The sequence below is a fragment of the Strongylocentrotus purpuratus genome, unplaced genomic scaffold, assembly GCF_000002235.5.
Source record: "Strongylocentrotus purpuratus isolate Spur 01 unplaced genomic scaffold, Spur_5.0 spur5_scaffold_14, whole genome shotgun sequence".
NCBI classification, from domain to species: domain Eukaryota; kingdom Metazoa; phylum Echinodermata; class Echinoidea; order Camarodonta; family Strongylocentrotidae; genus Strongylocentrotus; species Strongylocentrotus purpuratus.
The window spans coordinates 9,903,965-9,917,515 of record NW_022145599.1 but is presented as its reverse complement, the minus strand read 5'-3'; the positions used below and the strand labels follow the sequence as shown (position 1 = coordinate 9,917,515).

Here is a 13,551-nt window from a genome sequence, read left to right as displayed (position 1 = left end):
GGGCGGAGGGTGAGGAGGAGGCAAGAGCCCTTCGCCCCCCCCCCCGTTTCCCTCTTTTCTTCTTATTCTTTTTTTTTCTTTTTATATTTTCTTTCCCTTTCCCTTTCCCTTCTCTCTCTCTCTTATTTATTTTTTGGCGGGGGGGGGGGGGGCGGGGGGGTGAGGAGGAGGCAAGAGCCTTTCGCCCCCCCCGTTTCCCTCTTTTCTTCTTATTCTTCTTTCTTTCTTTTTATCTTCCCTTTCCCTTTCCCTTTTTCCTTCTCTCTGCCTCCCCCATCAACATAGTAATAACGAAAGAGACCACTCTGTAATCAAGACCATTCCATTTTATTTAATACATTTTCGATATACTTAAATTGGCAACTATTACCTTCTGTCCCAGATCCTCATTTTAAACGACTGATGCGAAAGACTAGTCGACGCAACCTTTCGAGAAAAGCCCCCCCCCCCCGCTTTTATCGAAAGGGTGTGTTGAAACGGTACTCCGCTCTCAACGCATCCTTTCGAGAAAAGCCCCCCCCCCTCTTTTATCGAATGGGTGCGTTGAGCACACCACACCGCGCCGCACCGCACCGCACCCTTTCGATGGAAGCCCTAATTAAGATCCGTGTAATGAAGGCATTGTTTTTCCAAGTAGGAACTCTATGGCTGCGAGACATGGGCATTAGAAAAGGCAGACAGGGGAGCCATAATCTGCCTTTGAAATGTGGTGTTGGAGGAAGCTATTACTTGGGATATCATGAAGAGATTACATCACCAATGGACACAATTAATGTCCATCATCGGAGATCAACCGCCACTTGCTACCAGGATTGACAAGTACAAGCTACAATAGTTTGTTCACGTTAGCAGAAGATCAAGAGACAACCTTGACAAATTATCATTCAAGGTATATTTGAAGGAACATGTAACGAAGGAAGACTTAAAGGGAGGCTTTACTACTGCAGCTAGAAGGGATTAGACCACCCAGAGAGCCATCGAAGTCACTGTGACAGGTGGCTATCTCATTAACTCAGCTCTCATTTAACATAAGAAAAAGAGGATCATGGGGGACCAACAGGCACCGATTTGGGAAGTTTTCTATATAGAGGGAGCAAGTAGCTACAAGTAGGACAGTGTGCCTTTAAGCTCAGATGGAATGACGACCCTAGGGAAATCACTAGCCACCCTCTAAATACTAAATACTCTACCGGATTGCAGGAGACAGATGCCGATCGAAAGGTCTCATCAAACGGGTCACAAGGGTGAGCCATGATCTATATGACAACGACGACGACGAACAGTGAGAGATAGTTTCTTGGAGGGCAGCAGTGACGCGGGACTCAGTTGGAAGACTCTTGATCCGTTATGACCTCTAGATACTCTTGGATCTGTCAAACACCAAGCAAACATCATCAAAATTTCATCCACAGTAGAGCACAACCATCAATGGCTGTACAAGGTTGTTCCAGTGTCTCATGCCTGGCTGACATCTCAACTTTTGTCAAATTCTATAAGTCCGCCTTTGACATGGGAGTGCTCATTTCCAGAATCATCAAAGAGTGCTGTTGGGACTGGTGAAAGCTCTTATGATAAAATGTCCTTGACATTGACCTCTCTATAACTTGCCTGCAGTCCTATTACTCTGGAGTAGATCAACTTTTCATAGACTTTCGTACCCCAACATTAACTTCTCCATGGCTGCCATGGTTTGAACTTTCTTTGAAATTGTGTCATAGAATCCACCAGGTAATTTCTTTTGAAACTCATGCATCTGTCTAGTACAGATGTCAACTGCTTATCCACATTCACTGACGTTGGAGCAATGCTGGTCTAAATAAAGCCTATCAATGGAATAATAATGTGTGCCGTAAAACCACTTCTCACCGATTTGATGAAAATGAATTCTTTCATAGCCATTTTTGTTTCTTGACATAATAGGTGTAGGGAATTGGAGACCGTAGGGAATTGGAGACCACCAAGCCTGAACCAATCACTGTCGGTCCGTGTTGGCTCCAATATTGCTATAGCGCCATTGTGTGGCCTTTAGCAAAACTACTGCATATATCCAATTCATTTCGAAGACTACACTGCGTTCTCTCTCCGAGAAAATTGGCAAAATTGACCAAGATAAACAATTTTGATCGTAAAATGTTGCTCTGGTATAAAAACACAATTTTCACTGAATCAGTGTATGCAGATATTTAGGGGTGGCTCTTAAAAATTAGTTTTGAAAGGAAGTTTATGAGGTGTGCCAACCATCACAGAAAATTATGGCCATCGTGTGTTGTGAATGGGTGCTGCAATGCACATTATGAATGGTGTCTGATCAGAAATGTGTGTAGGCAATGGGGGACACCAGGTCCAAGATGGGGGCCTACTTTCCCCCAGTTGTCCATTTCATGTTGAAAGGCACTATCATGAAACATGTTTGGTTGTTCGTGTCACCATTCTAATTTGAATGCATTTCATTTTAAGAAGTTGTTTCTATGCTGTGAGTTTGAGTAATGTAAAAGTCACATTGCCAGAACATTATTCTGAAAGTATTTAAACATAATTTAAAGCACCTTTATTACTGTAAACAAAAAACTACAGAAATATTTTGGGCCACATTGTTTTAAAATCGTTTCAAAATTACAGTAAGTTCATTGGCTGCATGTATCTCTTTCAAAAAGTGTTTGAAGTAACTATAACAATCCCATTTTCATTCAAATTGTATTCAAAATGTCTTGATTTGTAACTGTCCCTTATTACCTCCATATATAGGTAATGAGAGACCTTTGGTGATGACGTCATTAATCATTAATTGTTATCTTATTAATCAGTTACATCATGACCACAATTTTGTTACCAAATAAAGAGAAAAAATAGTACTGAAGAGAATACAAAACTGTCTGTATGTGTAACATTGTTCAAGTTTATGTAAATTATGCAAATGTGCGTAAGGGTCTTCAATTCCCCATACCTACCCTATCTATAAAATTTGGACCAAACAAGATGAAAGATGAATGCAGCACAACTGCAATTGTTGCCCCCCAAAAAAGCATTTAATATGATTTCGACGTGACATAGATTTAAGAAATTGGCATTTGGCTGGCACACATATTTTATTCAAATTAATGTTTATAGAGGGCGCTATTTCAAAATATGCAAATAAGCTGGTCATCAATGGCCATGCAACATCACAAAACATTTTTTGAGTGATGGTCCTAGAGGGATACAGACATTTGGCTGCCCAAAATTATAGAAAAAATCCTTATTATATATTTATTATTCATTTTTAAAGGAAATTCATGTACTTTGGCGGCCATTTTGTATGACGTCATATATCTTAAATTGCTCAAGGCTGACAGAGTGTCAGCAATTGGATTCTTGAAATAGAAGCTTTAGGCAATCAAAATCCATTGGAAAAAAAAAACTATAGACCCTAAAACAAGGTTAGGCCAATAATCTGGATTTGGCTGCCGGACTAGTATATTTGTATTTTTAAAAGATGTCAGATTTGAGGATTTATGACGATTTTCCGAGAAACCATTCAACAGGCCATAACATTCCACAAAGACTGAATTTTAGAGTTACAACAAATTTGATGACCCTAGTATAGTTGTGGCTACCTTGAGTGTAAACAACAAATCGATTCAATGAGTGAAACACATGAGGGTATTCCATTTTTTGTAGGGGAGTTTTATAAATTGAGGTGCATTTTCACCACGCAAAATAACACTGCAAGTCAATGGACGATCAGCGGGCCATGTCACACATGGCTGAAAAGACAATATTCTATTAAATAATTTAACATATTTCCCACATGCCTATAACAATGAAACTACGCAGAATTGTAGTTAAAGGTATGCTTGGAATATATGTGAAATAAAAATTAAAAAATATTGTTTAGTTTTTTAAAAATAAATTTACAAAAAATGCTATTTCTATCAACTGACTACTGTTGTGTGTGTTTGTGTGTGTGCGTGGGGCAGACTGTGTGCACAGGCAGTGTGATCACCCTAAGAAACAATCGTATTTCAATATATTAATTACACAATTTCTCTTCTCTTTTTTTTCCCAGATGATTTCGGGATATCCGTTCCACCTTTAGTAGACTACTTAAAGACCATTTTAAGGGAATATAGTGACGGTCAGATCATAAAGGTAAACCATTCACTACTTTCGTAGTTATAATGGGATTCATCGAAGGATCATTAAAATACTCAAAATTTCTGGAAAATAAGCATAGTTCCTCTTATGAAATTTGGAGCATTGTCGCCCCGGCTGCACTGCCGTTCATTGTTGTGGTAGAAATAGGGTACATAACCCTAAAAACTAGATATATGGCATTTGTGATGACCACAAAAGGGCACAATTTGTAACCGGCAGGGGAAATACAGGTAAAAGGAGGCACTTATCAAAGAGCAACTATTTGAAATAGTAAAAATAACAAATCAAGGTACGAACCAGAGGTCAAAAGGGGCATTTAGAAGAAGGGGGAATGGGCATTTATATGAAAGTAAAATGGGGCACTTATTATAAATGAAAGAGGCCCGTGTCAAAGTAAACAGGGCACTTTCATACTCAGAAAGGGGCACTTATTAAAGGGGGAAAGATGCACTTATTGCAAGGGGAATATAACAGATGAAGGGATACGTATTGCAAAAAGAAACTGGGCACGTTTCAAAGTGAAAAAGGGCACTTATCAGAGGTAAAAAGAGGCACATCTCGCACCTGCTAAGGGGCACTCATCATAGATGAAAAAGGGCACTTATAAGAAAGGGAAAGGGGGCATTTATTAGGACCGGAATAGGGTACCTGTCAGAATCGATACGGGGCATTTATCAGAGGTAAAAAGGGACACTAATGACGAGAGGGAAGGGGCACTTAGTAGAAAGAAAAATGGCATTTGTCTAAAGTTAAAATTTGCACTTTGGGAGGTACTTGAGAAAGTGTTAGGGCACTGTACCCCCTTGTCCATCCCACGCCTCCAAGAGCACCACCTCGCATATGGAGAATAAATAGTAGGGAGCTTCTACTTTTTATTAATAATTTTCAAGATATAAACCTCGTTCAGTGTATTGACTAATATGCATTGACCACGTACTAAATACAGCTGTCTTGGCTTTATATAGACTTTGAACTATTACAAAAAAATCATTAAAAAAAAGGTACGAGTCAGTTATGTTCTTAACTGACTACACATAGTCCGATCCCCGAGAGGGAGGTGGTGGGAATGGTGGTTTACCATTAATTTGAGGTTTCGAAACGTGAAGAGAACAAGTTCAGTGTACATGCATGGTCTTTTTTTAAAGAGCACATGTCCTAATAAATTGACGCTGCTTTGCCTTTGCAGGAGCTTGTTCAGAACGCTGAAGATGCCGGCGCAGATACTGTCAAATTCCTGTATGATGTAAGGCAGTTTGGGACCGAGACGCTGTACCTAGATTCCCTAGCACCTTACCAAGGTCCATCCCTCTACTCCTTCAACAACGCCAAGTTCAAGAAAGCCGACTGGGATGGGATTCAGACACCTGCCCGCAGCAACAAGAAGACGGATCGCTTGAAGGTTGGACGTTTCGGCATTGGATTCAACTCCGTGTACCACATAACAGGTGAGAACGATAAGTACAAATAGATACATTATACGAAAAAATGAAAGCACACAACATTATAGTTGTGTGCTTCCCGACATGTTCCTATAATGACCTAGTTAATATTCTCACAATATTTCACTGTGGTGATACCACCCCACCCCCTGCCTGTGCTGAAATAAAGACCCTTAAAAGTCGTTTCGTTATAGATCACAGTAGTTAGCCCCTCCTGAGGCAAAGGTCTTGATACTCTGGGGTTGTTTTCCAGCGCCTATTGGCTATTAAAATGTGCTTTTATGGAAAGTGGTTTATCTGTGTAAGATGAAGTAATTACTTGCTATTCTAAGATGAAACTAAATGAGTTTGAAAAGTCAGAGCATAATCACCATAGTAATAGTTGATAATAGTAGTTACTGTCGAGTTTGGTCTCTTCAGACAAAGCTGTAAAAAAAAAAACGATTTAAAAGAAACAAGCGTCATGTTAAGTTATTCCATACGGAAACATTAATCTCATCAATCATTTGATTGTGTCATATACTTTTTTGCATTGTGCGCATTATTGTTTTATTATTCTTTATACTTTTCGATTACTTTTCAGATTTACCGAGCATCATGAGCGACCAAAAGCTGGCATTCATTGATCCATTAGAGGAACATTTTTTTGACAAGCGTGGTCGAGTCAAAACTGGATGGCAATTTGGTCTCAGATCCGACAGCGACATATTCTCGAAGAACGAAGACCAGTTTCAACCCTACCACAACATATTTCCCGGAGTGACAGGAGGGATTTCTGCAGGATATTTCGACGGCACGTTGTTCAGATTTCCTCTGCGGCATGCCGCAAATAGTTTAAGTGACAAAATTTACAGCGATGAAGGCACATTAAGCGAGCTCCTCCTGGCTTTTCGAGCTGATGCTGATGTTGCTATGCTGTTTTTGCGCTCTTTGAATAACATCGAGGTGCTGGAGAGGCCATCCGATCTGCAAGAGCCATCACTAGTTGTACGAGTTCGAAGGGAACACGATCCAGAAACACATCCACCGGGAAAGGAATTTTCTTCACGTCTAGAAACTTACTGCTCTGATGTCAGTGGGCGCAGAGGGCCAATCAAGTTGATTGATTGTGTGACATTCACTACCGAAACACCGGAGGCATCCAAGGCACAACACTGGGTTGTTAGTCATCATATCGCAGGGGATAGCATGTCTCGAGAGCTTTCCGATTTGGCCGAGAAGCAAAGTTATCTCCCGTGGGCAGCTGTTGCTATTCCCGTAAGTTCTTCAGAGCCAAGAAGTGTAACAGGTGAAGCAGAGAATAACAACATTGGTAGAGTGTTCTGCTTTCTTCCCCTGCCACCTGGTGAGGAGAGTCGGACGGGTTTACCAGTTCATGTGCATGGATTCTTTGCTGTCAATAGCGATCGCCGCGGGATCAAGTGGCCCGGACCTGACCAAACGGACACTCCAGCACAATGGAACCAACTTCTTGTGAGAGAACTTATTCCCATTGTATATGTCGACGCGATCAAATACGCCATTAGTAGTCACACCTCCCAGGACAAAGTGACCGCCGATTGCATCTATCGATCGTGGCCAGATCATGAAGAGGTTCGTGGAAACTGGGACATTCTCTTGGAACCATTCTACTATGCTCTCTTCCAGGAAACTATCATACATAGCGACAACAATGGGTGGATGAACATCGCCGACGTCCACTTCAACGAATTGAATGTGGATGAAGATATGGAAAAGGCCATCCTCAAGTGTTTCAACATCAAAGGCATTGCATACACAAGGGTTCCCAATGTGTGCAGACAGGCCATCAAGAAGTTCTATAAAGATCAGATATCCACTGTTTCTGCTTCCAGCCTTTGCCGTTGCCTTCGTGAAGATCCTGCGATTTTGACCAAGCTCAATGCTGATGAGAAGCTTCTGATCCTTGAGTTCATCTTGCGAGAGGACGCCAGACAGGATCTGGAAGGATTATGTCTTCTTCCTCTCGATGACGGAAGCGTCCACTTCTTCTCGAGTTCTGATGAAAAGAAAGTGTACATACCAACCACCAAGTTCCACCGACAGCTTGTACCAGGAGGAAATCATCGATTCATCAGAACGGTACCAGAGGACAAGCCGCTTCATCAACTCCTGTCCAATATGGGTGTGTTTTGGTTTTCATTATTTTATCCTCTAACCGAATTACCTTGGGTAAAGTTGAGAAATTCAGCAACATAGATTATGATTGAAAGTGGCCTCATTTGAGATAAACTTAGAGATTGTTAATTACAGCTGGAATTATTAAACTAATTTCGTCACAATTTTATGTGGAAATTTTTCCTTCGAATAGAAAGTATACAGCTAGGTATCTGAAAATCAGGTTTTAATCCTTACAATGGAATGAGTTAGTCCACTGATATATGGGGGGGGGGGGGGGAGGCGAAGTGTCAACCACTTTCCTGTAGAAACTGCCGCAGGCACATTTCTTTGATTTGTTTTTGTTCAATTTACTAGATTGTATCACAAAAGTACATTCATTGGTGCAAACTGGATAGATTAACTTTTAAAAATGGGCAAAATATTTGAGCGGATTGTGCATAGCCTGAATTCTTTAGTCGGGCATCGTCGAAACTTAATTCTTATATTTTCCTACTATTTAAAAGTGATGCCAAATACGACCTCATGGGATCGTTTTCATAACCTTTATTGACACTTTATCAAATAACTTCAACAATAGAGGCATAGCAAATACAGAAACGATTAACTTTTGTGTAAATAAATTAACAATTGTAATTATTCTTTATTTCATGTGCAGATGGGCGTTATCAGCTAAAAGCATTAACCCTTGATGCAGTAGCTGAGCTCTTGAAGACCAGTATGAAAACTCGGATAGACGATCAAGGGACCTGGGTACAAGACACAGACGGGCCTTCTCTAAATACATGGCTTGAAAAGGTCTGGTCAATGCTGTACAGAGAGAGTTCAAGTAAGTTACTTCTCTTTGAAGGTATCCATCTTGTACCGTTGTTTGAGGCCGATGGTGAGGGAAGAAGATTACTACCACTGTGCCCAAAGTCGGGAATTATCCAGAGAAGTCACCAAAGTCTCACATTGACAAATGATCTGGCAAACATTCTACAACAGATTGGAGTGACAGTCACAAACTGTCCTGATTATGTTCTCCGCCATCCAGCTATCATGCGTGACGAATATATCAAGATGCCAACATCAGAAGGGATAGTTAAATGCCTTCTGCTTTCAGATGTTGAACTACTGGTCCAAATATTCCATTCCTTCTCCCCCATTGATAGAGATGTTCTCGTAGAATATCTTGCACAGGCAAAACTCTCCCATGATGGTAAGAAACTTCTAAGTTGCCTACCACTATTTGAAAGAGTCGATGGAACCGGAAATTCAAACAAACCTTTGGTCAGTATTGAACAATGCGAAGGGTACATCGAATGTTGCCAAGACGATATTCCTGCTCCATTGAAGCTCAAGGGGCTCTTGATCAATGGAAGAATAAAATCTAAATGTCTGCTACAGAAGTTAGAAGTCTGTCTATTATCAAAATATCAGGTGATAATGAATGTCTTGGAAGAAGTTCATGAAAGGCAGTTGTACTCCAAGCAAGAAAAACAGCTCGTCTTGCAGTGGATAATGGAGCACTGGGAAGATATCAAAGTCAACTGCAAGTCCAGCGTAGACATTCTGCGTCATATGAAATTCATCCCCAACAAGGCTAATTCTTTATTGTCTCCCTGCGAACTCCTTGATCCAAGGGATCCATTGCTTGACGAACTGTTTGCCTCTCAAGGAGTATTTCCAGGCGCACCATTTGATTCACCGCAGGTTATAGAAGCTTTCCAACAGCTTGGCATGCGTGGACCACGTGAAGTTACTTCATCCGAGTTGATTACATGTGTTGAGATGGTTGCTGAATCTCAAAGCCCAGAAAAGGCTCGAACGCTACTAGAGCTCCTCACAAGTAACCAAAGCCTTCTCGAAAAATCTGTCATTGATCATATGAAACAGAAGCAATGCATTCCTTGCAGACAGTCTCCTCCAGAGTATTACCCCTTAGCTATTGAGTGGTATGGTAAACGTTCTACGAGACTGTTAACTCCCCACGAAATTCTGAGGGAAAAGAAGCTAGCTGTACTGACATGTGGAGCCTCAAAATGCTTTACTTCCCAGGAGGACGAGAGTCGTTTCTCTACAGTCTACACAAAGATTGGAATGAATATCCCATCTCCAATAATTTCGGATGTCATGACACAGTTCGAAGACTGTGTCAGGTATGCAGAAGACAGAACTGGGGAAGATGTTACTGATATAGTACCAATGCTTAAGGAGATCTATTCATGTCTAATGGAAGCGTGGCGCCAGGACAAGAACACCAAGAACCTCATCCTCAATCGAGCTAAAGTTTGTATCTGGAATGGAAGTGGCTTTTCAGAACCAAGCAAAATGTGTGCGGTAAAACTTCCATTTCATCTAGCTCCTTACATGGCATCTATTCCGCAATCTACTATTGCATTTGCAGACTTGTTTGAAGCGCTCGGAGTTGAAAAAAACATGGCGGCAAATTCCAATGCTCTGGTTGACATACTGCATGAGATCAAGAAGAGATGTGACGATTCAAAAACTGATGTAGCCTTCCAACAAGGACAGCGCCAACTTGTACTGCAGATCCTGCACCATCTACACGCCGGAGAGCTCCCAGAAGAAGCTCGGGCACGCTTACTCGTTCCATCGCAAAAAGGAGAATGTCATCTTATTCCAGTTGATGAGAGCGCATACGTGGACAGAGAGTGGTTGAGACAAAGCACTGACAATGAGGAGATGGATGACGGAGAAGATTTTACTTTGATTCATTTAGATATCTCAATGGACCTTGCAATATTCCTCCAAGTACGACCTGTCAGTCGACTTCTTCTAGATACAGAAGAATCGCAGGGTTTTACACCAGCTGGGCAGCATGAACCCTTAACTATGCGCTTGTGGAATATTCTCAAGAACAACTATGTGGACACCGCCATCATTAGTGAAATGATACAGAATGCGGAAGATGCAGGAGCTCAGGAAGTTCGCTTTCTCATTGATATGAGAAAAAACGAAAATGCAAATCTGAAATTATTCGATCCTGAAATGAGGTCTTGTCAGGGACCAGCCCTTTGGGTATACAACGATGCCGTATTCACAGACCAAGACTTTGAAAACATTCTCCGTCTTGGAGGGCGTACCAAAGAAAAGGACGCTGAAAAGATTGGGAAGTTTGGGACCGGTTTCAACTCGGTGTACCTCCTAACTGATGTTCCAAGTTTGGTTAGTAGGAACTACATGCAGTGTTTCGACCCTCATACCACACACCTTGGAAACGTTCTCCGGGACAAGAGTCAACCTGGTGTACGTCTCAGATTGAATAGCACCAAAGCACTCCGGAGATTCCCAGATCAGTTCAAGCCATTCAAGGGAGTGTTTGGGCTCGATTTCAGTAGAGGAAATGAGCCATTCAACTACAACGGAACACTCTTTAGACTGCCCCTCCGTTCTAAAGAAGCTGCACAGAAAAGCCAAATATGCAAGGAGAGCTACGATGGGGAGAAACTGATCAACCTGATGCAGAAAATGTGGGAATCATCACAAAACCTCCTGGTGTTCACCAAACAGGTGAAGAAGGTTTCCCTATTCTACCTTTCTGAGAATTCTAGCGATCCTACCAGGGCTGAGGAGTTACTCACCATACAGAAGACCATGCATTATCCTAGGGTGAAGGATGACGGCACCGTCGTGTCAACTGAATCATTCCGCTGCCAACTGACCTCAAGGGGAGCAGAATTATTGCCACACATCAATGAAATAGGCAATCAGGAGCATACGAGTTCTTTCAACACCTTTAAAGTTGTATGCAAGACTTCGAAACAAGCATCAGTTGTTGCACAGTCTCAGGAAGGAAAGTCACATGGGCTATCTCCAGAGGCTGCCGTAGCTATCCCATTGAATGTAAGAGATTTGCAGAAAATCGAGGGGGAGATCTACTGCGGTCTACCTTTGTCAGTTCCAAGCCTGCTTCCATTTCACATTGATGGTAGGTTCGCCATTAACGAAGATCGAAGAAGTCTACAATCACCGACAACACATGGGGTGACTGTCTTTGAAAGATGGAATCATATATTGCTCTCTGACGTGATTTGCCGAGCATATGTCTCTCTTCTATCAGACAAAGAGTTCATTCAACAAATCAAGAATACATACGGGACAGATGTGTCACCGGAGTTGTTCTGGCCTGATGTTGATAAAGTACCTGAGAATTCAGTGTGTTCAGGGCTTTTTAATGCTTTCTACAAAACGATAATTTGCGGATTGGATGGCAAACAACCAGCAGTCTTCTGGACAAATGACGAACCTCGTCAGTTTCACAATGTAGTATTTCTCGGCGAGGAACTGCAAACGATGAAAGGAATCAAGGACGACTTTGTACAGATTTTGACAACGTACCTGAAGGAGTACTGTCACAGTGGCCGTATGGTGGAAGTGATAGAGCTATCAAAGAAGACGTGGCAAGCACTCGAGAGGGCAGGAGTACGTGATATGGTAGAGACGAGAACATACAATCTGAACAGGTTGTTTGATGAAGCGTTCCTGCCATATTTAGATAAAGTGCCACAGGATCTGAGAGACCGCCTCATTCTCTTTGCGCTTGAAATGGACGGTAACCTGCATCAGAAACTTCGAGATGTGAAATGCATCACCGTCTCAGGAGGAGCCGAACTAAAGACACCCTGCGCCCTCATGCATCATGATGACCCTACACTCCGTGAATTGTTTGAGCTTCAGGGAGTATTTCCAGGTGCACCATTTGATTCAGCTCATCTGATGCCGGTATTCAACCGCCTTGGTATGCGAGGACCGAATGAAGTTACTCCAGTTGAGATGGTAGAATGTGTTGATCTAGTTGAGAAAACACAGTGCCCCAAGAAGGCCAGAGCTTTATTCGATCTCCTCGGGAAGAACCCTGGTCATTTTGACCGTTCACTGGCCGACGGCAGCACTGTAAGAGATTTCATGATGAACAAACGATGTATCCCTTGTAAACAGTCTCCGCCAGAATATTACCCCCCAGATTTCGAATGGCGTGGGAACACTCCATCCTGTCTCACAACTCCCCAAGAGATTTTGATAGAAACGAAACAAGCAGTGCTAATGTCTGGAGCTTCCAAGTCTTTTATTTCTCAACAAGATGTTCTGTTTTCCACAGCATTCACTCTGCTTGGAATAACATGCCACACTCCAGTAATCTCGGACGTCATAGCACAAATAGAACATTGTGTGAAGTATGCCACATACAGAACAGAACAAGATGTAACAGACATAATACCGATGCTCAAGGAGATCTATGCATTTCTGAGGAAAGAATGGCAACGTGATTCCAACGTCAGAAACTATATATTGGATCGAGTAAAGTGTTGTGTGTGGAATGGCAACGGCTTTTCAGAACCAAGCAAAATGTGTACAGGTAATCTCCCGTTCGATCTAGCTCCTTACATGGCATCTATTCCCCAGGCTACTTGTGCGTTTAAAGATTTGTTTGAGGCGCTTGGGGTCAAAAGGAACATCGACACTAATTCGGAAGCTCTGGTTGAAATACAACATGAAATCAAGAGCAAATGTGACGTCCTAGGAGCAAATGTAACCTTCCAACAAAGACAGCGCCAACTTGTACTGCAGATCCTTCACCATCTTCATGCCACAGGAGAGCTTTCAAAAGAAGCTCGGGTACGCTTACTTGTTCCATCGCAAAGAGGAGAATGTCATCTCATTCCAGTTGATGAGAGCGCATACGTGGACAGAGAGTGGTTGAGACAAAGCACCGACAATGAGGAGATGGATGACGATGACGACTTTACTTTGATTCATTCAGATATCTCAATGAAACTTGCAATATTCCTCCACGTACGACCGTCAGTCGACTTCTCCTAGATACAGAAGAATTGAA

At 42.0% G+C, this 13,551-nt stretch overlaps 1 protein-coding gene across 1 annotated transcript; it reads left to right on the top strand.

Annotated features, from left to right (window-relative positions):
* Nucleotides 1-4,506: 4,506 nt before the first annotated feature.
* LOC105447039 (sacsin-like) lies at nt 4,507-13,535 on the top strand. Its single transcript, XM_030984990.1, has 4 exons — nt 4,507-4,527; nt 5,321-5,579; nt 6,157-7,716; nt 8,368-13,535. Exons 1-4 carry the CDS (start codon nt 4,507-4,509, stop codon nt 13,533-13,535), a joined length of 7,008 nt encoding a protein of 2,335 aa, XP_030840850.1.
* Nucleotides 13,536-13,551: the final 16 nt, after the last annotated feature.

Coding starts and splice junctions, on each gene's coding strand:
- LOC105447039 (XM_030984990.1), top strand. CDS start 4,507: ATGAAAGAGGCCCGTGTCAAA. Junction 4,528..5,320: donor TGAAAGAGGCCCGTGTCAAA/GTAAACAGGGCA, acceptor TTGCCTTTGCAG/GAGCTTGTTCAGAACGCTGA. Junction 7,717..8,367: donor TCAACTCCTGTCCAATATGG/GTGTGTTTTGGT, acceptor TTTCATGTGCAG/ATGGGCGTTATCAGCTAAAA.